Source organism: Centrocercus urophasianus, unplaced genomic scaffold (assembly GCF_019232065.1).
Source record: "Centrocercus urophasianus isolate 14NV4802_14NV808 unplaced genomic scaffold, USGS_Curo_1.0 seq_14, whole genome shotgun sequence".
In the NCBI taxonomy this organism is placed as follows: domain Eukaryota; kingdom Metazoa; phylum Chordata; class Aves; order Galliformes; family Phasianidae; genus Centrocercus; species Centrocercus urophasianus.
Window position 1 is genome coordinate 16,393,361 of NW_024884586.1, and position 25,320 is coordinate 16,418,680.

At 44.6% G+C, this 25,320-nt stretch overlaps 2 protein-coding genes across 11 annotated transcripts in view; one reads left to right on the plus strand and one right to left on the minus strand.

Annotated features, from left to right (window-relative positions):
• Window positions 1-56: 56 nt before the first annotated feature.
• On the plus strand, window positions 57-8,073 carry ACP2 (acid phosphatase 2, lysosomal). Its single transcript, XM_042813389.1, has 11 exons — window positions 57-155; window positions 239-334; window positions 409-495; window positions 2,776-2,928; window positions 3,294-3,392; window positions 3,551-3,640; window positions 5,666-5,798; window positions 5,874-5,962; window positions 6,585-6,691; window positions 6,920-7,095; window positions 7,174-8,073. The coding sequence occupies exons 1-11, from the start codon at window positions 57-59 to the stop codon at window positions 7,308-7,310; spliced, it is 1,266 nt and encodes a 421-aa protein (XP_042669323.1). The 3' UTR covers window positions 7,311-8,073.
• Window positions 6,648-25,320, minus strand: part of DDB2 (damage specific DNA binding protein 2) — a 19,734-nt gene continuing 1,061 nt past the window's right edge. For 4 of the 10 annotated variants that reach the window (XM_042813383.1, XM_042813385.1, XM_042813386.1 and 1 more), the window contains exons 2-12: window positions 23,860-23,993; window positions 22,565-22,742; window positions 20,507-20,637; window positions 18,492-18,683; window positions 15,687-15,853; window positions 14,511-14,610; window positions 12,980-13,157; window positions 11,813-11,958; window positions 11,375-11,539; window positions 11,016-11,061; window positions 6,648-10,372 (exon numbers count right to left, since the gene is read on the minus strand). In XM_042813383.1, the coding sequence (XP_042669317.1) occupies window positions 10,146-10,372; window positions 11,016-11,061; window positions 11,375-11,539; window positions 11,813-11,958; window positions 12,980-13,157; window positions 14,511-14,610; window positions 15,687-15,853; window positions 18,492-18,683; window positions 20,507-20,637; window positions 22,565-22,730 (1,518 nt within the window). In that variant the 5' untranslated portion in view covers window positions 22,731-22,742; window positions 23,860-23,993 and the 3' untranslated portion in view covers window positions 6,648-10,145. Of the gene's footprint in view, window positions 10,373-11,015; window positions 11,062-11,374; window positions 11,540-11,812; window positions 11,959-12,979; window positions 13,158-14,510; window positions 14,611-15,686; window positions 15,854-17,492; window positions 17,639-18,491; window positions 18,684-20,506; window positions 20,638-22,564; window positions 22,743-22,843; window positions 22,891-23,414; window positions 23,475-23,859; window positions 23,994-25,320 lie in introns of those variants that run through there. The other 6 variants (XM_042813377.1, XM_042813380.1, XM_042813376.1 and 3 more) reach the window with 6 other exon arrangements.

A 25,320-nucleotide genomic window follows, 5' to 3' on the forward strand; every position in this document is an offset into this window, starting at 1 on the left:
GAGAACTGCGTCCGTGCGGCGCGTGCAGTCGGTGGTCGGGTTCCGCGGGGAGCGCGATGGCGGTGGGGCAACGGGCGGGCGCCGTGCTGCTCCTCCTGGCGGCGTGGCTGCAGCCGCCGCCCGTCCGGCCCCGCAGCCTCCGTTTCGTGACGCTGGTGAGGGAAGGATGGGGGGCGGTGGGAGCGGGTCGGGCCGGGTCGGTCCCCGCCGGGCCGAGGTGACGCAGTGCCGCCCGCAGGTGTACCGGCACGGAGACCGCTCGCCCATCAAGGCCTACCCGCGGGATCCTTTCCAGGAGGGCGCCTGGCCGCAGGGCTTCGGGCAGCTCACGCAGGTGTGTGCGGGAGGCGGGCCGGGGCAGCGGGCCGGGAGCGGCGAGGCCGGCGTTAACGGTGGGTGCTGTTGCAGGTGGGGATGCGGCAGCAGTGGGAGCTGGGCCGGGCCTTGCGGCGGCGGTACCGCGACTTCCTCAGCGCCTCGTACCGGCGGCAGGAGGTGAGTGCCCGAGGGGCGGGGGGGGATGGGAGAAAGGAGAAAAAAACGAAACCACAACTAAAATGACGACGAGATGGAGGAAAAGCTCGTCGATCTTCGTTCCGCGCCGTGGCTGTGGGAGCGGCACGCGGCGCCGCCTCGTTCTGCGCTTCCGCCACCGAGCGCGGCGCAGCGGCACCTGCGGGCCGGGGGAGCGGCGTGCCGGCGGCCGTAACATATGCTCAACAAACGCCGTGCCGAATCTGGTGTTGTTTCTTACTTGAGGTTGTTCTGTCACAACAGCAGATCCCGGTCAAAAAGAAGAACCCCGCCTGTGCTTGCCGTGCTGTCTGTGCTACGCTGCAGGCGCTGTCTCACGGCCCGTACAGACAGCGGTCCCCAACCAAAAGTGACCCTCTGTTCCCTTCTAGTGTAAAGGTTTTGTTCTCCCATCTGCTAACTTTGCTCTCTTCCTCTGCGGTGTCGTCCTGCTTCATTCCAGTTCCTGAGAAACTGACGGTCATCAGTGAACTTCATTAAAAATATTCTGGAGTCCGTGTGCAGCTGTGTGCTGTGCACAGAGGCACATCTGAAATTCCCCACAAACGTCCATTGTGGTTGACCACAGGGGTGTGAGTCAATGGGAACATGAGCAAGCATCATGCTGAGAGGTACACTATCATGTGGATGGAAAGGAAAGCTTGTCCTACTGGTGGCCTTGCATTGATTCAGTTGTTTTATCTGAGCTTACTTGGAGGCAGAGGAAGAGTCCCCATAAGATTTTCTGTTGTTACTCCCACCCATTGTGGACTCTCCAGTAAGTACACAGCTTGGTGTGGTTCAGATTACATCTCTTTGACCTCTGTCTTACCAACAAAACTTCCAGTCTCAATTCAAACAAAGGTCTATTAACTTTCTTCAGTAGTTCCTTTCTAAATATAGTCCATTCTTATACAGCTTTTGCCAGCTGAAACTGTTCTCCTCTTGCTTGAGAAAGAAAAACTAACCACAGCACATGCAAACAAAAACTGTTGTGCTAACCAAGCCTGAATTGAGCAGGCTTGAGTTAAGCAAGTTCTCTTATAAGAAGTGTTGCCTCTGGATGATACCGTGTGACCATCTGTCACCTGACTCAGCGACAGGCTGGAGCCTTGGCAAAAGGTGCTGAAGAAAGCAAATATGCTCAGGGCTTAATTGTTTGGGGTTTTTTTAATGACACTTAGAGAAGTAGGTCCTTATATTTTAAAATATTTCCTTTCTGCTTCTTCAGAGCATACTTAGGACAGAGGCAATCCTGTCTAAGTACAGGATCAGGTTTTTTTAAGCCACAGTTAGAAAGTAAATGTAGGTAGAAACAGTCAAGACTTTTTTTTGCCATGACTTCAGTTTTGATACACAGTTTACATGGGAGATATACATGATGAGCCTATTTGTTTGTTTGTTTGTTTTTTACATTTCTCACTTTTCATTTAGCATTTAAAACAAAACCCCACTCTTGACATTATATTTGACTCTTATGGCATTCTTTTCGTCTTATTTCAGGTCCAGTGTTGGTTTTTAGTATGTTCTTTTCTATGTGTTTATCCTGTCTTAGCACTGGTTTCCCTTCAGTTTCCCCAAAGCGTTTTCAGTACATGGATATCAGAATACCAGAGATTTTACCACTTTGACCTTCTGAACTCTTTTGTATTTTTCTTTCTTTTCTGGCTCAGATTTCTCTCTGAGCTCTGGGATGGTAAGTCTTGACCCATTAATCCCAAAAGTACACATTCATCATATAAAATCTCATCTTCCTCACTTCTCTTTCTCTCTTAGACCACTCTTGTTTCCATTTCTCAGGTGATAAAGCTGAGGTGTGGAGAAGCCAGGTTTTTGCATGAGCAGTAGCCTGCTCCTGAAATGGAGAACTGAATACTGCAGTTTGCCCCAGTTCTGCCTTGTAAATACAGTGCACTTCCTATCTGTGTCCATCATTATCTGCACCTCTGTCTTGCCCTTCTCTGACTAGAATATTCAGACTCCTTTCCTTCCATCTGTAATCTCCACACAGCACATCTTACTGTCCCGCTCTCCCAGAACAGAGTGCTCTAGTGCTACACGACACATCATCTCTCGTACCCGTCCTTATTATTCCATCCAGGTTGACAGCAGCAGGCTCAATCACTTCGGTTCCTGTTACTCTGTTGTCTGTGAGCAGCTGCAGGGCACTTGGCAATGTTCTTCAGCACACACGTTGTCCTTTGTCTAAGCACTATCACTTACAGTAGCAATGCTAATGGTGCATTGTCCATATCCTGGCAGATCTTCATCCGCAGCACGGATTATGATCGGACGCTGATGAGTGCGGAGGCCAATCTGGCCGGCCTGTATCCCCCAGAGAAACAACAGATGTTCAACCCTAACATTTCCTGGCAGCCAATCCCTGTGCACACAGTGCCGGAGTCCGGAGAAATGGTAAGTTAGTCCCAAGGATGTGTACTGACTACTCGAGTAACGTTACGCTGACTTCTCCATAAGCTTTTTCCTTCAGTCTCAATTCAGACTGTCTTGAGCTTCTCCTGGGAACCTGTCTTGCAAAGATTCTTCTGTTCTTTGAACAAGATGAAAACTGAAGGTCTGTGTTTGTACAGCCAGTATTAGCCACAGCCACTCACCAGACCACACACAAACTGGAATGTGTGAGAAGGCAATACCTGAAGCTGTTCATAGATGCATCCCACCAGTCAGTTTTGGTACAATTTTGTATGTCAAAAGTCCTGTACGTACAAATCCTGTACATCTGTATTCTCGGTGATCTTGCTGCTCTTGTCTCTTTCCAGCTATTGAAATTTCCATTGACCCCCTGTCCACGATATGAACAGCTACAGAATGAAACACGGAACTCAGCAGAATACATAAATAAGACCAGAGACAATTTGGTGAGTGGTCGTTTGCATGAAATAAAATGGTCTTAGGATTTTAGTTGAAATACTGTTACCTCTACATTATCAGAGAGAAGGGTAGGAAGACTCATTCTGTGTGTGTAATGCTGTATGAGGTTGAAAAATTGAAGGTCTCTCTCTGCTCGTACCTACAGCAATTCCTGCAGATGGTGGCAAATGAGACTGGAATCCGGGATCTGTCTCTCGAGTCTGTTTGGAGTGTGTATGACACACTGTTCTGTGAAGTAAGTTTGGTCATCCTCTTACAGCCATGAGACTTTGGTCTCAGGGCTCTGTTACCTCTTGCTTTGTAGCTTAAATACCATGCCACAGGTGCAGTAAATTATTCATTTGAAAGTCACTAGAAAAAGACTGCAGTCTGAAATCTTCAGCTCTCCAGAGACGGCTGAGTTAGGTAGAAATGAGATTTCTGGAAACACGTTCACTTTATGATTTAAGTTAGAGACTTTAAGTTGAGACCATTCCTGATTCTACCTCTGCCTCTGTTAATTTGGGTCAATCACTTCTTTCTGTGTTCTGTTAATGTTTATTTCTCTCTGCTAGGTTAAGTGGGTTTCACCAACATCTGGGTTTAGATCTGTTATGATATCCTATGACAAAGACTAGAGACACGTTAGTTCTCTACCATGTGGGGCAAGCCCAAAACTCACGGTATTTTGTTGAAAGCACATCTTGTGAAGGCTTAAAATAAAAATCAGGTTAGCTAATGACAAAGTGAAGGTCATGCATGCAGGAGACTTATAATTATTGCATACATCAATTTGTGTACAACTGTAGAGCATAAGGAAGCATGTTATAGAGATCTTTAGTGTCAGACTAGCTATTGTTGAAAGAATCCATAAACTTAAATATTCTGACATTCTGTCGATGCTAATTCTGTGTCCATGCTCGTACTGTGGACACACAAGGCTAGTTAGTTTGCTGGCGGTGGTACGTTAACATATCTGTATATGTCCTTTGGGGATGTAAAGGATAAATCTGCATGCAGTTGCACTTGCTCTGTAAAGTAGCAGCTTGAGTTGCTGCAAGCTGAGAATATTCCAATCCAGAGTGGCACTGCACTGTGTAAATTTGCCCTTTGTATCACAAACGTAATCTCCTATCGCTCTGAAGCAACTTCTGTCAGTAACAAAAATCCCTCTGGTCAGAGAGATCAAGAACTTCACTTTCACTTTCAAGACTGACTTAAAGAGCTTGCAAATTGAGTCAAGAAACCCAACTGAACCACTGTAGCCCTAAGATCTCAGGCAACAGCTCACTGTCCCAAAGTGAAAGAGAACACTGTAAAGAAGAGGAGATCCACTCTCGAAACTATACCCTTATACTGAGTAATCTCTTTAGATACTTTGAATTTCCTCCTTTTTTCTCACTTTTACAAACAGTGCCCTGAAGAGAAGTACTGTTTTTCACACAGGAACCAGGAGATTCACACCTGGATGAAAATAAAAGCCCAAGAAATGCCTGAACTTAGCAGCTATTATTTCTGTATAGTAATGAAAAACTAGCTAAATATGTAAGTTGCTAATGGGAACTGCTTAGACAGAATGTGCCCTTAAGGATATTCAGTCTCATCTTCTGGCATTTTAGTGGGATGTGGCATAGAAAATAATTGAGTAATGCCAGGGAACCACAACTGTTTGTCTGCCAGCATAACTAATTATTTCTTGCAAATGGTTAGCTACAAAACAAATTCTTTTCTAGATTCCCAGTTACATGTATTTGAGGTTTGATTGCTGGGCCTCATCCCAGGTGCATCCCAGTACTGTTGCAGAGTGCTTGCTAACATTCTCCAGTATCCTTCATTGGCTCTCAAAACCTCCTGGGGAATTGTGCTGCAGACACAGCAGAAAACTTGGGTTCCTGTGCTCTCCGGGTTGTCTTTTTGTTTTTGACTGTGTGCCATCTGCATACACACGTAAAGCAAAAGCCCTGAGATTACTGTACTGTTGTAAGAATAAAAGCCTGCACTCCAGTTGTGCATTTACAGAAAAGTAGCTCCTCAACTGTAATCTTTATGCTTCTCATGATTAGTTTCTAAAGCAACATTAAAAAGGAAGGACACAAACTACCTCTATTTTCTGTATGCAGTGTTCACAGTGATTATAGAAGCATAAATAGAAGAGGGTAATACTTAAAGTAAAGCAGGAACACAACAACAGTTTGGGCAGGACTCCAGACACCTTGACTCCTGCTCTGATTAATCCGTGGTCCGTGCTACCTGCACATGAGTACTCTCTTTCTCTTCCTAGCAAGCACACAAAATGGATTTGCCATCATGGGTGACACCAGATGTCATGACTCAAATGAAGCAGCTAAAAGACTTCGGTTTTGAATTTCTGTTCGGAATTCATCGTCGGGTAGAAAAAGCTCGTTTGCAAGGCGGTGAGTGCACAGAGGAAGGAGCTTTGTGCTGCTTTGTCTGGATTTTGAATCTTACTAGTTATTTGTGTTTGCCAGGGGTCCTGCTGGATCACATTAGGAAAAACCTAACCAAAGCAGCAAACATCTCTGCCCACCAGCAACTGAAACTACTTGTCTATTCAGCGGTAAGTCAGAGGTTGGGTACTAGCTTTGGTCCACTTACCCTTCCTCACCGGGAACTGGGGCTTGCTGATGGCTTTAACCCTTTCTGGCTTCTCCACAGCCTATGCAGTGAGCAGGAGATGTATCTTTGCCTTTGGCTGGGTGGGATGTGCCACGTCTGGCATCATTCCTCTAGGGCCGTTGAGGAAAATTCCTAACTGGCACTTCGCTCCTTTTAGCTTAGACTTGTGGATGAGACTGGTAGTCTTTGGGGGATAGTGCTAGACTTCACTAGTGGATGGGTTGGTGGTACTCAAATGTGATGTTACACAGTGTAGCTAAAGTCATGCCCCTAACTTCTCAGCAGCCTGCTGACTGGAAAGTCAGGCATCTCTCCCAAAACTGCCCTGTAAAAAATAATTCGTAACAGAATGATGCAGGACATATGGCTTTGTTTCACTACCTCTCCTTCTCTGGTACCATCACAGATCACTTTTCAAACAGTACTGCTCCTTTCCCTTCTTCCCTGTGGAAGATACAATGGGGACTTCCCTTCAGCACTGTCCTGTCCGCTGCTGGTATGGTCTGAGCTGCCCTGCCACATTCATGAGGGTGACTGATTTGGTTTTTTTCCCTCTTTCTCAGCATGACACCACACTTGTGGCACTGCAGATGGCTCTAGATGTCTACAACAAGATTCAAGCACCATACGCCTCATGTCATTTATTTGAGCTGTACCAAGAGGATGATGGGTGAGGGCTGCAGTAAAGATGTCTGCTGTGATTTCACCTCAAGGGTTAGATACATAGGCTAGGTGTAACCTAGGGGGATGCAATCTTGGTCCTAGTGGCAAACTCTTAGGAAGAAAACAACCACCAGACTAAAGGAAACGGTGTGCACACTAAGAGCTTTTTGGGAAGGGATGACTTCAGCTGGATGGAAAAAAAGAAAACACCTATTTTCTGTGGGTTTTTTTTCAGTAATTTCTCTGTGGAAATGTTTTTCCGGAATGAGAGCGGAAAGGAACCTTTCCCGCTGACAATTCCTGGCTGTCAGCAAATATGTCCATTGCAAAGATTCTTGGAACTCACAGATCCTGTTGTTCCTCAGGACTGGGAGCAAGAATGTCAGGTAGCAAGCAGTATGCGTGACACAGGTGAGCCTAAGCTGGACCAGATAGTGGCAGACAGGGAAAGCTTGGTATTATACTGACTGCTTATTTTCTCCATTGCAGGACTGTTTGTGGGTCTGGCTGTGTGTGGATCCATTCTCCTTCTCCTTATAATCCTCCTCTTGACCGTACTCCTTCGCATTCAGTCTCAGCCCCCTGGCTACCGGCACGTTTCCAATGAGGGAGAAGAGCAGGCCTGACAGTTGCTTCAACTCCTTCCCAGGCAATAGGAGGGAGCAGTGTTGCCCCTAAGGATGATTGGGCATCTTCAGTTACTGAGTATTCTGCTTTGGCCGTTGCTTCCCAGAACGAAGCTGGACTGTGATTTTTGGATGCTTTCTAATGAGATGCCCAGAGAGAGGATTAACCTAATCTAATGGAAGCGGACATTTTAATTCTGAGAAGCCACTCTACTGTGTGGTGCCCCAGTCCTCATACAACTTGTCTGGGATTCCCACCATGGCCAGTTGAAGCTCATGAAGAATTTTCCTCCTTTCAGTGATTGTAAATGTAACCACTCATCATGACTGTAGCAGAGGCGCTTGTTTCTCCAGAAGGTGCCACATCTAGGACAATCAAAAATTGCTTCTCTTTCCACACAACCTGCTTTGTGTGCTTTTCTCTCAAGCCTTTGGACTGATGCTGGTGGGAAAGCTGGGCTTGGAGTAGAAGGCCCAGATCACCGTGTGCAGTGGCGGCAGCTGGTCACACAGAGGAAGCTGCTGCAGATGATGGCAGATAGTGACAAGTGGTTCCTGAGGCTGCTAAGTAGTTGTTGCTAGTCAGTTCTTCCCCTCCTCACATTGCAGCTCAAGAGAAAAGAACTGGCCTGGGATCAGGACAGAACTGCAAACCTGGCAGTAGTTTTTTTGGTATTTGGTTCAAAGTTACATATGATCCACATCCATATGATCTTGAGCAAAGAGCTTCAAGATTAGAATAAATGCCAACTCCTGTATTGTTTTTTGTTGTTGTTGTTCTTTTTTTGTTTGGTTGGTTTTTTGTTGTTGTTTTTGTTTCCTGTATCCCCTACTGGACCACCTCATTCAGAGGAAAAAAAATGAAATCAAATCATAAGGATCAGACTTTGCAGGTAACTGTGGATCCCTTCATCTGCCATGCTTTGGCTTTCTGTCTGAAGTGTGATCATTTCTCCAGGCAAGCTGGATGGAAGCTGTGGGCCTCTCTGCACACTGCAACTGCCAAGTGCTCACCACCTGCCTCACAGCTTCTGGCAGAAGATGAGAGACTGTGGCAGGCACCAGCACAGGCTCTTCACATGGTGATGCTGCACATTCACTTCCCAGTTTTAGTTCCTTTTCTGCTGCAGTTCCCTTTCCTTCGTGGCGGCAGAAGCGAGTGCTTAGGCTAACGACATTTCTTTGGGACTTTTCCCCACACCATAATTGACATCTGCCAGCATGGGAACTCTGAATCAGCAGTAGCAGCTTGCTGTTCTCAGCATCTTCCTCACCTTTTTGTCCTCTGAAGATGTAATCTAGGTTTGCTGCACAGTGAGGCAGTCATAAAGCAAAAGCCTGTGTGAACAGGCACAAAAAAAAAAAAAAAAGAGGTAATAGAAAGTGCATTTAAGGGACCAGACCTGTTATTTTTAAAGACAGCAAATTTTGCACATGCAGAAAAAAGGTTTCCATGATGATAATGACATTCTGACTGTGAATGACTTTCTGTAATTGTTTCAGTACATTTCCTTTTCGTCATTAAAATCAAATTCACACTGAACTTTATTCTTCCTCTTTAAGATTTCACAGGGTTAAACCCAGCTCACCGTTAGAAAACAGGGATAACTTAGTATATCCCCTTCCAAGGTAAATTCCTTGTTTACTAGAGCAAAGTGAGAATTGAAACAAAGTTGTTTGGCTGGTAGCAACAATGCATATGTACAGCTTATAACGCAGCCTGTCCAACTGGGAAAGGTCTGTTGCAGATACGGCATTATGACAGACAGAAAAATCAGTTCTAGTTCTCATAGTCCTCCAGCAGAAAGATTAATACCTTCTAACCTCCCAGATAAAAACAGTTCAGCAGAATAGTCAGAGCGCCCATTTTATATCAGAGAAGTACTTCAGTTTAGTACAAAACTTTTATTTATATCAAAGCTGTAAAACTATTAAGTGAACACAGGGAATCTCAGCAGGTCTAAAGCCTGCTCATCAACTTCTGGAGCAAGGCTCCCAGACAGCTTTATAAACAAACCAGAAAAAAGCAGATTTTTTCAGTTTAACAGCAGTTGTGAGGTCTGACTCTGAAAAGGGGCATCTGAAAGAAATCCCTCGTTTCTGCTTAACAACACACCCAACATTCTGAGGCACACTGGCATGGGTGAAAAAAAATACTTAACTGGTAGCAAAAAAATGCCTAGAGTTCTGAAGACAAAGAAACAGTAGGTTCTTAGCTCTATATTGCCTATGCATCCCACAAGGCAGATAAAGAGGTATGGCATCATAATGTTCTTCATGGTCTAGTTAAATAGCTGCAGGTGCAGAATAGACTTAGCCTGAGGTTTTTGACAGCACATGCTGCAAGAAGCTTGCAGATGGGAAAGGCTGGTGTTTCCTTAACTCACTCAAGCTATCCATCACCTCACCCTTGTGAACATTCTACCTTTCAAGACATGAATCTTGCTAACAAAGGTTTCCTCAGCTCAATTTGACTAAAACAGTCTGGAGACCTCATCACGAGCTGCTCCACAGCAGACTACAGGAGATAATATCCTGTTATCACACTGTTAATGATAACAAGCAGGCTGGAAGCAGTAACTTCAGCAGGATCTGAAAACATCTCTGAATTTTCCTTAGAAACTCTGAAGTGCCTCAGAAATTAAGTGGTAACTCCACTGGCAACTCTCTAGAAGGAGAAGCAGAGAATCACAGAAGCAAGATCAGATCTAGAGAGGAAGGACAAAGTAGAAGGCTAATGCCCTGCAGTGCCTATTCTGCCCACTGCCATCACTGAATTTGTTTTCTATGATCAAAAAAGGATCAAAATACTCTATCAGTTATATAGATCCCTTTTCACTTCCTTCCCCGTGATTTAGCATCTTTGGGTTTTGTTCCCATCTCTTCCACTTCCCAAGACAATAACTTAGCTTTGAGTTTGCTTGTCCCAGGGTTTGCCTGTCTCTGCCCTCCACGTCTGGACAAACTCCGGCTCCCGACCCCCTGCTCAGTCATGGCTTTCAAAAGATGTTCTTGCTTCTTCATCACCATCTCCTCCCGGCTCCAGATCAGAATATTAAAGCCTGAGAGGAAAAACAAAAACATCGTGTTTTGTATATCAGAAATTTTTTATAAAAATATAGCACCAAAGGCCATGTCACTTTGATGCCAGAAATTCAAAATATTTTGTCTGTTCTAAGACATTTACACAGTCCAGATGATGCAAATATTTGTATTGCAGACAATCTCTAGGTGGCCCACAGAATTCTGCTCTAATTGAGAACTGTAATCAAGTAATTTCTAGTCTTATCTGTCACAACTATAAACCACAAACCTATAGTCAGCTCCCATAATCTCACACAGCCTAGGAAAAAAACAAATACTCTGCTCCGAAGCCTGGAAAATGAGTCAAATAAAGGGAAAGTGCTACAGCCTAGTTGGAAAAAGCCTTTTTTCTCCCCGTCCTGTTTTCTGGAACAATTTCATGGCCAGCAGATGGCAGCAGCTTCTGGCCCAGGGATGGCTTCTGACTCTCCCGGAAACATCCTGTTTCGTAACCGTCGAAGTGGAAGAATACTAAGAAGCTCTTGATTTCCTTTACATGTGTAGGAAACTGTACAGAACTACTAGTGAATGGGATTTGGGAAACCCATACTCGCAACAAGTCTCTGAGAAACAAGCCTGCCCTTTTCCAGGAGCTTAATGTTCCGGATTCTTTTTACTTACCCATGCCAGAGGCTAGTGTGTCTCCCATAGGGTTAAATTTATTCAGCTGAAAATAGACAAAAAAAACGAGTCTGTAAGAGCATCACTGGTTATATAACAGAGGCATAAAAGCACCACTGTTTATATAATGGCAACAATCTGGAAAGCAGAATGTTCCCTAAAGAGCATCACAGGAAACCTACAGATGACCACAGAACAGCCCTGCTCGAGTCAGCAGCTTTAGCCGGCAGTCATAACCCCATGAGAGCATGAGTCTGTCACAAGTAAAGCAGACATTCCTGTTGTTCTAATCCCTGAAACCTCTCTCTTGGCTGCATATCAATACTCAGAAATACTTTTAGCTGCAGTGCCCAACTCACCGAGATTATACCAGATGCATTCGGATCATAGAGCTGACAAACCATCTCCCCGGTGTTTCCATCAAATATATCAACAGTTCTCAGCTCATTCACTGTGTAGCCTGGGAACTTCGGGTCCGGATAGCGACCCACTACAATGAGATCATAGCGAGGATGCCATGTTGCCTAGTCATAGAACAGAGCAATGGAGAGTTAGAGAGCAGGGCAGAGCTGATGCTGATGCACAGCAGACAGCCAGCAGTGTGAGCAGCAGCCTGGGCATCCCACCCACGGCCTGAGCAACAGGAGCGTCCTCAGAAGGTGCTCTGCAAAAGTTGCAGAAGTATGAACATCCACCCACCAGTGTTATATCCTGACCAGAAACCAGACCATTTATTTTAAAGCCTGCTGCTAGCACCAGCAGCAATACTCTTCTCAAACAATAGCGACTTAACTTGCCTTAATAGGTGTGAGGTGCTGGAATTGCCGATGTGGGTGTGGGATCAGATGCTGAGGCTTGGTCCAGTCTGAACATGAGTAAACCCTGATTTCATTGCGCTGGTCTGTGCTCAGCAGCTTGGCACCATCTGTTGGGCTGAAGTAAGCTAGAGAGGGGGACAGTAAGCCAAAGATCACAATGCTGTGATTGACATGAAACACAGAAGTCATATTTGTCTGGAAAACCATAAACTATGATATGAATGCGGCTGTGCATCTCAAGAGACAAGGCTTCACCCATCTCAAGCAAACTCACAGCTCTTACAGTAAGTTGAAACCTACCACACTGGGTTACACAGGGAGAATCACTATTCTCATTTTAGAGTCACGTAAACAAACACTGCAAACAAAGGAACCTGTTCACTCAGATAGAAAGTCACAAGTACATGAGATAGGAAGATGACAAAAGAGACATGGCACAGATGGATACAAACTGGTAGAACTGCAGTCAAGGAACAGTGCCCTAACTCCCACATCCTGCTTTTATCAAAGGGACTGTCCCAGTATATTCAGATCTGCTTTTCTCAGGTTCGATCTCTACCCTGTCTTGCCACACACAGCCTCTGAAAACAAAAGCCAGCACAAGAACAGAGTGCAGCATATGGCTGAGTGTAGGGGGAAACCTCCGAGGCAGCCCTCTTCAGATCTGTTTAAGCTGCCATGAAACCACACTGTCTACTAAACCTGAAGGGCAATACCTTAGGAAGTACTAAGCTGTAAGCTGCCTGTCATAAACAGAACAAAACATTTAAGTATGCTTCTACCACTAATACCACTAACAGCAATTAAAAATAATTTACTCAGAAGGTGGGAAAAAAAAAAAAAAAACAAACAGAACAGGTTAGCCTTTTTTTATAGTTACATTAACCTTCTCCCAAAGCACTTTTAGATATGTTAATATTCAATGTTTGCATTTAAAAATTACATGGAACTTGAACAATTTGAATCTGATTGTATTGAGGTTTGCTCCAAAACAAGAACACCATCTCATGGTTTTGTGGAATAAAAGCAAGACAGAATCCAAAATAATTTGGATACAAACTCAGATGAAAAAGAAAGCAATAAAAATACACGGATGGGAGACTCAGCAGACATACATGTAACAAAATCCTTATCTCAGGAACTCACCTGCATTGACAGGTTTGTCATGAGGAAGTACGTGAAGAAAATTTGCTTTGTCTTTAATGTTTCTGAGGTCCCAGATTTTAACTGTCTGATCCACAGATGCTGTGGCCAATAACCACTCACATCGAGAGTTAAACTCCACATGAGTCACTTTCTTCTTGTGCAGTTTCAGCCTCCAAATCTGCAGCAAATAGAAAATCACAAAGGAAAAAAAAAATCATGAGCTAGAGTAGAGAAATTGAAGAAAAATCTACTAGTGCAGAGTAAAGAGGCCAGACATTTAGAGAATAAAATAAAACTGACTACAATACACTAGGAGTTTACCTTGTGGGAGCAAGAATGGAGAAAAGTGACCTTGGAACTATTCAGTTCTGGAAGAATCACTAATCCATCAATTTATTACAGCTACAGGAAAGAAAAATGCAATCCCTGGTTCACTGAGGAAAGTATTAGTACCACGGTACAAAGCAAGACCTCATCTGGAACACTTCATGCAGTACCAGTTTTCCACTGACAAAAAGACTAAAACAACTGGAACTGATACACAGATGAGCTGCCAACACAGCAACAAGAAGGAAGAGAACTGCTTTGGTGAAGATACAAAAAAATTGCTTTCTTTATTTTAATAAAAATGAAAGACGACAGAGGATGTAATTGGCTTCTAGAAATATATGAGAAAATTAAACATAAAGGAAGCAAAATATTTCAATTATCAATTGAAACATTTATACTGGACACCAAAAGATTATTTCTAATCAACTGAGTGAAGTTGGTCCATCATCTCTATTGGGAGATCATCTATCTAATGGGTATCTCCCAAGTGAAGAAAAGACTTTTGTCACATTCTTTCAGAAGAAAAAAAAATGGAACAAGTAGCTTAGAACGAGCACAACTCATACAGAGTATTTATAATTCTGCTCACTAATTTATACAACTGCCTCTGGCCACAGCACACTGGGCAGTAAATTCTTACCCTTGATGTTACCCCTGTAGGCAGGAGAAATGGTAATTCCAGTCTGACAGTACAGCAGGTTCTTATAAGCAGGACCAACTCCAAGTCTGTTCTCTAATAGGTTTCTGCACAACTCCAGTCTGGCTGTGCCTGCCCTCTCCTGCCTAACAGCAGTAGTGCAATTTCTATCCCAACATTCACTGAATTGCTGTGGTGTACTTGCAGAAGGGTATCTATCACAGCAGTATCCACCAAACGGCCTCCACCAGTGCACTGTTTTTGGAAGCATGAAGGTTGCTGGCAGAGGGCATTTATGTACATATTACAGGTTGCCCTGTAATTACTCTGCCCAGCATCAAATACCCTGAAGGAAGGGGCAGCACATCACACAGTTCCTGTCTGAAAATTGTTATTACAGTGCCAGTTGGCAGAAGCACAAACAATCTCACCACCTAAACAGTGGCAGACTCATCTTCTCAACTGCAAGGCACTTGTACTTTCCTACACTACAGGGGCCTGGAAAAAAGAACACAAGCCATGAAGATTCCCCCCCAAAAAACCACTTAGTGAAGCCATACTAACCTCTTCACCAGAAGTGCTGAGCAGGACCACATTGCCCAAATTATCACCTGTCACCACAGTACGGCAGCTTGCAGAAACATCAACACTGCAGTACCAGCAACTAGAGGGAAAGAGACAAAATCAGTGCTTCCTCCCACAGGCAGGTGAAGGCAGCAGAGCTCTAGTTCACACCTTATCCCTGTCTCTGACAAAGGAGAATGCAACAGATTGCATCTGTCATCCTCTCTCTGATCTGATGGTATGGCCCTGAACAGCAGGAAAGGGGGTGGCTTATCAGCAATGCTAGCTTCTGGTGACTGAATATGAAATAATTCCTAAGGCATCTATGAAGTGCTCAATAGATGGGAGTGTGGCATGTTGGGACAGTGGAATATAATAGAAGCTGAAAAGTCATTCAGAAACTTCACATGGACACACCCAAGTGACACTGGCAAATATATAGAAATGGCTTTTAAAAAGGTTTTCCACAAAACAGGAAGCAACGGAAAAGAAAAAAACAAGAGCTCTGGACTAGAAAATTGCATTTCTAAACTATCTGAACTTTATGCTCCTAGAAAAAAACAAGAATAGAGGCTTATCTGATAAAGACATTCTTCTTAGCCACAGCCTCTGCTGGGGAGGGGGTAGGCCCAACGAGAGTAAAGCTGTGTTCCTTCACTTGCTTCACTTGCAGAGCTAAATTATTCTTGAATTCAAGATGGAAGAAATTAGCATGGTGAGCCTGAACTCTTCACAGGACAGTAGGGTAAACCCAGTAAGATGAAATTCAGATTCTGAAGGAAGGCTTTTTTGGAATTCCTATCCTGCCTGAGTTGCACACAGAAAACACAAAACACTGATCACAAAGAGGAGAAGAAAGTTACTCTGTACATTACACAGTGAAGCACTGTCAGTATCTACAAGATGGGAGATGGTGTCACCAGAAAGCAACACCAGAAGGTGGATCAGCGTGCTCAGCTACCGCAAAAGCTAAAAGCCTTGTGGCTGCCTGGCTTATCACCCACCCTGTAGTGCTGGAGTGGGCCCAGGAGCCTACCTGTGAGCTCCCTCACGAGACCAGTTCATATCAAGAATCTCCTAAAACCTTCAAAGAAGTGTACATTCACATGACCAGAGCCACAGCATTAACACAGCATTACAGAGCAGAGATTCAACCTCACTCTGCTCCTTCCTCACCAAACGTTATGGTTCTCATGGCCACAGTCCAGGACACGGGAGATCACCTGCACCGCTCTGCCCTCAAGATCCTGCAGACTTAGGGTGCCATCCCCCGATGCCACATAAAGCTTCACTGCCTCATAAGGACTGAACTTGATGTCTCCAAGAGAATCTCCTGGCCCTTTCTGGAATACATACAAAGCCAAACGGTATCAAGGTTAGAGTGGAAAAAATCTTAATACAACCCATCTTTCTGGAACACGCTGCAGGATTCTCCAGGTGCAATGCACAGCTTTCTGGCAGGGGACACTCACAAGAACTTTCTGATCTGTTTCCACCTAAGCACATACATACTGTATCTGTAGGTTCAGCCCCAGTGCTTTGGGCTGCAAACCTCATTAGCAGCACTGCTTCCTCTGCACTGGGTGCAGGACAAATGTGCAGTGAACCACCTCACTCAGACCAGCTTAGGAGATTACAAGAAAAATACAACACTATTCCATGCAGAAACCACATAAAATCTTATGACAACCCTACATTAAGCTCTCTTACACTGTCTTCATTTACCAGTTCACCACAGGCTACTTCCATTGCTTTATCTGGTCTTACTCAAGGTCTCCCCAGGAAAAACAAGAGTAGTGCCAAGAGAAATCCTACTGCTAACTACAAGGCACAAGAACCTCATGCCAGAGCTGTTTTCTCCCAGCTGTTTTCTCTCCTCTGAGGAAACGTGGAAATCCTACAGAAACAAAGACGGAAAACAAGGATGCTGACTGGGAGTCCCCAAACTCTGGTACTCAAGTGTCACTCTGATGCTCACACAGCAGCCATTTAACAAAGATGCACTGTAAATATTAGCTGTTAAGAGGCCAGGGAAGACAAAAAAAGGCCCAGTTACAGAGCCTGTCTGCCCTCACAGTAGTGGAAGAAGGATGGTGTATCTAGGCATAACTCTGATAGGCATTCCATTGGGATACAAGATCTTGTCCCAGGGTGGGTCCAGAACAAGGTCTATCCCGCCTTGTTCACCTAGCTAGCATCTCAGCACCACTAAGGATCGCCTTCTGTCTTAAGACAAGAGTGCAGCTGGAACAGCCAGATTGGAAACCAACCACAAAAGGTGCTACCAGAAATAGCCAGATGGAGAAATGTAAAGAGCAGGCTAACCCAATTTCTCCTCACTTAGCTTTCAACACTGAGCAGAATTAACTAATTGAAGAGTTCAGGCTTCCTCGTGGGTCCACAAATAGACTGAGAGGGTGATTCTAAGCACGGGCAGATAGAATTGCCTCTGGAGATTCATCTCCTCATTCCACTGACTCTTAGTTTTGGCATTTTATATAAGCATTGAAAGTTAGGTGGAATGAATCAGAAGAATCCTTATGACACCACTTGAAGGCAGTGGTGTTAGTGGAGAAGTACTGGGGGCACAAGAAATTGCTCAGCAAAAAATCATCTGGCAGTGAGCAGCACTGCACCAGGTCAAGAGGTTAGAAGGTCCCCAGGGCAGAGTGACAGAACTTACAGCTGAAGAAACCCATTGGCACAACCCACACTCCCTTGTGTAACAAGTAGTAAGCAAGCAAGCATCTACAGCCCTCCCCTTAATGAAGAAAAGCTCTCTCCTACCCACCACCCCATTTCAGAGAAAAATAAAGAGAGTGAGTCTTCCTGGACTACAGAGAACAGCACTGAAGTTCAGAGGACAAAGGAGATGAATATGGAGAAGAAATCCCGCTCCCATATATAGAGTCAAGCATCTCCCTTTCTCTCTCTTTTTTTTATAGTGCTCCTGGAAGCCCAAAACATTGCTGTAATTCTTACTCCCAGTTCTCGGTGATGGTGAAGACCCGGGAAGTATTGCCATTAAAATCCTGCAGGATGGTACTGCCGGCAACTGATGAAGTGTACAGCTGACTAGGGTTAAAAGGGTTAAACTTCATTCCTGTGATGGCCCCTCCAGCTCCCATCTACAAGGAAGGGGATGAACAAGAGAAAAATCCACTGAGTGATGGGGAAGGAGGGAAGTGCGTTCTCTAAATCTGCATTCACTGCTATTTCTTAACAGCAACAGAGAATCACAGTACAGCCCTCCGGGAGGCAAAGACAACCATACCAACCACCATGTTTTCCCACATGGCAGCTGTCTGGGCAGCCGCCCCTCCACAGAATAAAACTGTAACTCCTCCAGTCCCCAGGTAATGTATTCCTTGGCTGGCTGGCACCACAGTATTAAAAAGAGAAAGATGACTCTGGAATTCTGGGAGGATATATCCCCCCCCAGCATACAGCTATGTTAATTTACAAAAGGACAAAAGTTAAGAGTCTCTTCAAGTCTCGGTAGGAATGACAGTGGCTGAATATAGTAACATGGGCATGCCAGCTATGTAAGCCACCCATTGTAGTTCAGCTTTTCACTTCAGATCAAGAGACTTCTCCACTCTCCACTCAAAGATGTTTTTTCCTTCATCTGACACAATAAAAGGTGAAAAAGATCAAGACCTAAGACAGACTTCCTTTGAGTACTTGTTTCTGGCATCCCTTTAAAATTACTATTTTGCCAATTGCTGACTTATTTTCTCACTGAACACACACCAAGTATTGTTTCATTATGACTTTAATCCATACATCTCTGTTTTCCCCAGCACTAGAACAATCTGGAACTTAAGAATGACTTGCTGGTACATTTCAATTGTTACGCTACTCCTCAATCTCCATTTCAGTTTTGGGCCTTTATGTTTATACAACAGATGTCATTTTTGCAAATATTTGGTCGTGCTTCAGTTTTCCATTCCTTCCCATTCCACACACGCAGCGACTTACCCCTTTTATGAAGCAGGTTTTAGTAAGTACTTCATAGTCCCAAAGAATGATGTCTCCACCTTTGGAACCAACAGCTACAGTACTGGGGTGTGTTGGATGCCACTCCAGGCAAGTCACTCTCCTGTCAAAGGGACTCGCTGTTCGAAACAGGCGGTATGAGGTCAGAGAACGCAGAAAGGGCAGCTGTAGACACTGTTACAAAGATAAAAGAGAATAATAACTTCTGTAGGGATCCCTGAATATCTCTGAATGCAGAGTGCTAACAATTCCTAATCACCACCAGCCTTAGCACACTCACACAAAATGCTAAGTCCCTCCGTGCAATGAAGAGAACACACTGTTCCCCAGGCAAGCAGCCTGTGACCACACAAAACCACATCAGCTATAGTTCTCAAAAATAACAGACGCATGAGAGATACATACTTCAAATGATGTGCAGGGAGCTAAGTATTTTAGGTTGAGTTAAAATAGCATGATAACTAATACTAAACAAGGGGGAATGATAGAATCATTTGAGCTGGAAGAGACCCCAAAAGGTCATCTAGATCAACTCCCCTGCTATGAACAGGGACACCTAGAGGTAGATCACACTGCTCAGAGCCCCATCCAGCCTGACCTTGCATGTCTCGAGGGACGGGGCATCCACCACCCCTTTGGGCAACGTGCTCCAGTGCCTCACCATTACTGTAAAAAACAACATCTTTATATCCAATCTAGATCTCCTCTCTTTTAGTTTGAAACCATTTTCCCTTTTCCTATCACAATAACCCTGCTAAAGAGTCTATCCCCTTCATTCTTGTAGCCCCCCCTTTAGATACAAGAAGGCCACTCCCATGTCTCCCTGGAGCCTTCTGTTCTCCAGGCTGAACAGTCCCAGCTCTCTCAGCCTGTCCATGTAGGGGAGGTGGTCCATCCCTTGGGCCATTTTTGTGGCCCTCTTCTGGTCATGATGTGCATCTTTCCTGTGCTGAGGACTCCACATCTGGATGCAGTACTCCAGGTGACGTCTCATCAACACCGAGTAAAGGGGCAAGATCACCTCCCTCAACCTGCTGACCTTGCTTCTCTAGATGCAGTGCAGAATACAGCTGGCTTTCTGGGCTGCAAGGGCACACTGCAGGCTCGTGTCCAGCTTGCCATCCACCACTACCCCAAATCCTTTTCAGCAGGGCTATGCTGTTTCCTTTTGTTCCCCAGCTTGTATTGATAGTGGCAGCTGACACAATGGAGGAGAACACATCTCCCACCAGAAAAAGAAACTGATGACTATGCCTGCACTGAGCATCCTGAAATATTATTCATCACCTAGAGATACAATAATAGAGCCTTCCATCCAAACCGCTTGAAGCACAGCAATACAGCGTAAGAGTGAACAAGAGCAAAACAGAGAATGAAGAACCATAACACAACTCTGTTGTTATTCAGCTGAAGAACAGGTACTGCTTGGGTGATGATGGCGATTTCTTTAGCATTTTGATACTTAAAATAGACAAATCATCTGAAAGATAAAGCTAGTCTAGGTGCTTCCCACCTATGGATATCACAGAAAAAGTTAACTTTCAAATGAAAGGAGCATGACTCTGAAAATCAGGACAAAGATTATGGACTTGAGGGAATTTGTCTGTGAAAAAGAGAAATCAACATTAAATTATACATGATTAGTGAAGCAGAGCAGATGCAAAAATAATATGACAAAACAGTTACATCAGTGTGCAAAGGCAGCACTGTGCAATAACCTAAATGGTAGTGAGCACAGTTCAAATATAATTAAAAGAAGCACAGAATGAATACAGGGTAAAATGTTGCAACAAGGCTACCGCAACTAAAGGGACAGTCATCCCAGTACTGGCATTTTACAGGACTAAGAAACATAAGAGTGTGCCAGATCTGGAGCCACAAACTGTGTATGTGAGCATTAAACCTCTTTAAAGTCTCCTCACTTGTGTTCAAAATATTTTTATTTTTTTTTGTACAGAGATGAGATGTTTAATGTGTCATAAGGAGGAACTCCTCACCTGCCTGAGCTGTGCCCGGATGGAGCCTCCCAGCATGTTCTGGTAGACATAATGAACAATGCTGCACTGCCATTTTGGCTGATGGAAAAAGGCTCTGGTATTTTTCATCACAGTCCCACCTCTATTCCAACCTGCCAGAGAGGAAAATGAGTGAAAGTTACTGAGAGCCAGTGCCCAATGCCCATTGTGTTCATTCACTAAACAACGTGGGAAAACATCCGCATTTTCTGTTAAATTCATGACAAGCTTCAGCCACAAGAAAAAAATACTCAAAACATGCCTAAGTTGCAAGCAGCCTCTGCAGCCTACGGAGTCCAGTGCTTCCCATAGGCTGCCAGAGCTTTGTGTGCGCCTCTGCACATTAAATCTTCCTTTTCCTCATCAAAGATTTGCCAGAAAGACAAAGAGAGGATGAAAGCAAATCTTCTGGTGGTGCATCTCTGGGACAGTATTGAACCTGAGTGATTCATACTTGGAATCTATCTAAAGCTCCAACAACCTGGAAATACATGATGGGAGGGGATGAGCCCAAGTGTACAGTGGAAGATCAGTCAGAAATGTTACATCTGAAAACTCCCAAAGCGTAGCAACATGACTTCCCATGCAGTTTCTGAAATGCCTGTATGTGAATTAGAATTTTCTATCTGCTTGTGCTGTAGCTCATACAGTCTGTCCAGAGCACTGTGAGTTTTGTTTTTGATAATAGACTTGCTGACGCCTCATTGCGTGAAAACCTTTCTGTTCAGGGTGGTTTTTGCTGAAAGCACAGCATGCTTCTACGTTCTGTCCATGTTCCAAGTTTTATCTTCAGGGACCTTTACATAAAAACAAGATCTGCTCAGTCCCACATCTGTGATCTAATCATCCCCATGGCAATTGTCTGTAACACTCCAACAGATCTAGGTGTCAAATGGGAAAGATGTCTTTCTTAAAGAACAAAAAAGCTACTTTAATGTAAAGGCATTAATGAAGAAACAGAAGAGCAACATCATACTATCATTGCGTGCAATTAGAACCTAAACAAAGTCTTCCTTTAATGCAACCCTGGAGCTAAGAAATGCAGAAATGCAAGACTAAGCCTCTACATTCACATGCCAACACAGAGCCAACATGCCACACCTGCTGAAATGGGAACAGAAGGATTGATATTTTAATTCCTTTCTTTTTCCCCACAGAAGAATTAACATTCACAGTTCCTTCTTCAAAGGTGATGGGGAGTTTTTTCAGATTCAGTTTTATTTCAAAGGATAAGTTATTAAGAACAAATTCTAGGCCTGTTTAGCATCTGCTGTAACAAACCCTTTCAAAACAGATTTCAATTGCAAGAAACTGGACCTGTCCTAAAAATACAATAATTTTTTTTTCAACATATGCAAAAATCAATCCTTACAATAACTGAAGTCTAAACAACTTTTTAGTTACTGCAGGTTTTCCCACCATCTTTAAATCACTTCTCTCTCTTTCAATAAAAAATGTAAGACATCTTTAAGTTACAAATCAGAGGGAAAGAAAAAGAACATGAAAAGTGATTAGTGGAAATTCTGTCCAGTCTAATCTGAACATAGAGGTAGGAAGTATTTAGTATACCTTCTCACTTTAGAAAGTTAGAATACAAAGGATTAGGTGGAAAGGCCAGTTTAGGCTGCATGCTGTAGAACACCAAACTTACGACCATGAAACTGCATTAAGGACTGTATGGAAGAAAGAATGATATGTGGCCAAGGTCAGTCTGTCCTGCACTAAAGCAGATGTCTGCTAACTTGGGAATTCCATGGAACTTAACCACTCTGCAGTGGGCTGTGACAGTAATATCAGTAAGCAGGCTTCTATCAAGGGACAGAATCTCAAAAACGAGACTTGTGTACAAAGACACAGTGCAACTAGACAGATAATTGGAGGATGTACTACGCCAGTGCTGTCTGTGTTATACCTCCAATATACAGCCCTATCTGAAATATCGCATCTGACCATGTTTCTTGGCATCCTCTCTCTTCAACTAGTTAATGCCTGGGATTTAGGGTAAATCTGGCTGGGAGCAAGAACCTTAGGAAATGTTACCAATTTTCTCTTGGGCTTTGGATGTTTTCCTCAGAAACAATTTCTTTGCTAGTGGTACATTCTCCAGTCCTTCGTAGTCCAGTTTCCTTTTCCCAGCTGATTTTGCCTCTTCTGACCAATATGTCTTCTCATGCTTCTTGTCCTTGGGCTGGTTCACTGGAGCCATTCTGTCTGACCACTAAAAGCAAACAAAGCATGGAAGGTAAGACTGCCATACACAGAAGACAGAGGAAAACGGGAGTGAAGCACACCCCAGTGGCCTGGAAGTAGCAACTGTACCTTGTGCCCCTTTCATCGGGATGACAGTAGCTTTTTGTTGTGCACTGCTGGGGAAAGGAACAGGTTCAATAAGCTCTTCTTTGTTCCCACATGAAAACGAATGCATCCTAAAACACTAGAGTATGTTTTGACAGATGTGCTTCTACAGAACGTTTTAGCCTAAAACCCACAGATCTGCATAAAGTACATCTGTGCAACCACATAATGCCCTACTGTTTCTCTGGTGGCTCACAGCAAGCTCTTCAGATTTCGCTAGGGAAGAGATCAGAGCCGTTACCAAGCCGGTCAAGGCTGACTGCTTTTCCACCACGTGTTCAGACGACACTTCCTACCCAGCGGCCGCTCACAGCCCGATACGCGGCTCGGGCTCCTGCTCTGAGCGCCAGACACGCTCGCAGCCGGCAGCTCCTCGCCGTGGGCCCACTGACTGCGGAGGGCCCTGCCAGGCTCTCCTCCTCGATGCCGATGGTTAAAGAGTCGCGAGCGACTGCCGCGGAGGTGGCCGCGGTAACCGCAGCGCAAATTCCCATCCCCGCACGGCTGGGATTCCCCAGGGCCGCCCCGCTCTCACCTGCGCTCCCCCGACCTCCGCTCCCCAGTGCCGCCGAGGACGGCGGGCGGCAGCCGGCCCCTCCCCGAAGGTTTCATAACCGGGGCGGGGAGCGAAGTGGGGGGAGCAGCGGCCGGCGGCCCCGGCAGCGGAACGGAGCCCGGAGGCGGCGGTCATTGCGCCCCTCGGCCCCGCTCGGCAGGGCTCGCCGCCAGTACGACGAAGAGCCAATCTCCGGGCTTTTCTGCTGAACCGCAACAACACTGTGTTAGCTGCTGGCATCCTGCAGCTGTCAGGATGACCTACAAAAACCGACCGACAGACGACACAACCGGGTTTTGAAGGCATACACCAACCTGACCGGCATTGCCAGCTCTTACACAGCACTTCTGCAGCACAGCGCTCTCCTGAGAGCTATGCCCACCACCAAAAAGTAGCAATGGCAGTAATCGAAAGTAGTCCTCACCTGCTTTCCTCCGGTACCACAAAGGCCTGGTTTACAAGAAAGGAAACTGTTGCAGAAAAATATCCTCCTTGTCTTGATGGCAGTCAGCAGTGCTGCCACAGGTGTGCACAGGGTCCCGACATCAGGGCTGGGATCTGAGGAGTTGACCAGAAATCACCAATGGCATAAACATGAACATCTTTAGTTTTTACGTACTTTCCAAGGGGTAATTTCCATGCCAGAAACACTGAAATCCTCACGTTGCTTTCAGTGATCAACTCATTAATCCCAAAGCAAGCTGTGATGCTGTGATCCAGCTCATCTGAGCAGAGATGTGCATTTCCCATCCTGCTCCTTCATCCTCTAGTGTTCATATGCTTCCCCACACAGCGAATGTGCACAGCAGCCCTTGTGTTTCCTCACTGAGCTGTCATGGTTAGCATTTTCTATCAATTACTAACACTGAGCTTGCTTTCTCTGGAGAGTCATCAGATTATTTCCGTAATCATTATTCACTAAGGACAAGAACAGTAGATCGCAAACCATGCGCAGAAGACACGCCACCAGCCCAGGGTGCCACCAATTGGTATTGACATGCCAGCACTGAGCAGGTGTGGCACTCTGAGATGGCCAGGGAAGGAGTAATTCTAAAAGAATATTCTCACATGTGTGCATAGGCTCACACTCTTCAAACTCCTGTGTGCAGCCAAGGTAGAGGAGTGTGATTACCCATGGGTAGAGTACAAGCCTTGTTTTCACAATGCCTTCTGTCCAACATACAGTCAGTTACAGACCTCAATTCTCTATCACAGAATTAAGACATCCTGTTGCCAGCTTTGGTAAAGCTATATTATGACTAAGACTGTCATCTCTGTGGTATTTGTAATACTGGACAGTATTTTGCCTCCTTGTTGCCAGGACCTTTTTCCAAAGCACGAACATTTCTGGCTACTTTAGTCTGACTGTGATGTAAAGAGTACCATTACAACAACTTGAGTTTGGCCTGCATAAGAAAGCAAGCCTACATTCTGATAAAAAGAAGAAAAAAAAAAAAAAAAAAAAAAAAAAAAAAAAAAAAGGAAAAAGATACAACCCCAAAGAGAGCAAAGAGAATAAGTATCATGCTATCTGGCCTCTTTCTAGCCTATGATCTTTACTAAGCTGTCCTGGACCAGAAAAACAAAAAGTATTGCTATTGTATTAGCCATATTACAATATTCCAGCTTTAGAGGGAAGGAAGGAAAGGAGTGAAGCAGCAGTGTTACACAGTACCGTTGCCACTTAGCACTGGGGGCAAGCAGACCCCATGTGGAAAGCATTATCTCAGATGCTCAGTGCATGAGGTATCTGTACCACAACTGGTATAACAGAAAGCTGGGTAAATGCTGGCATAAAGTATTAAGGAGTAGCAGATTTTTGCTCTTTCTATACCCCATTAATCTGCATAAATTTGATAGTGGTGTTCATATCTCATACTTGAAT

Excerpts from the sequence above, each read along its gene's own strand:
- ACP2 (XM_042813389.1), top strand. The coding sequence starts at position 57 with ATGGCGGTGGGGCAACGGGCGGGCGCCGTGCTGCTCCTCCTGGCGGCG. Across the intron at positions 5,963-6,584 it reads AACTACTTGTCTATTCAGCG|CATGACACCACACTTGTGGC; the intron begins GTAAGTCAGAGG and ends CCTCTTTCTCAG. Across the intron at positions 6,692-6,919 it reads CTGTACCAAGAGGATGATGG|TAATTTCTCTGTGGAAATGT; the intron begins GTGAGGGCTGCA and ends GTTTTTTTTCAG.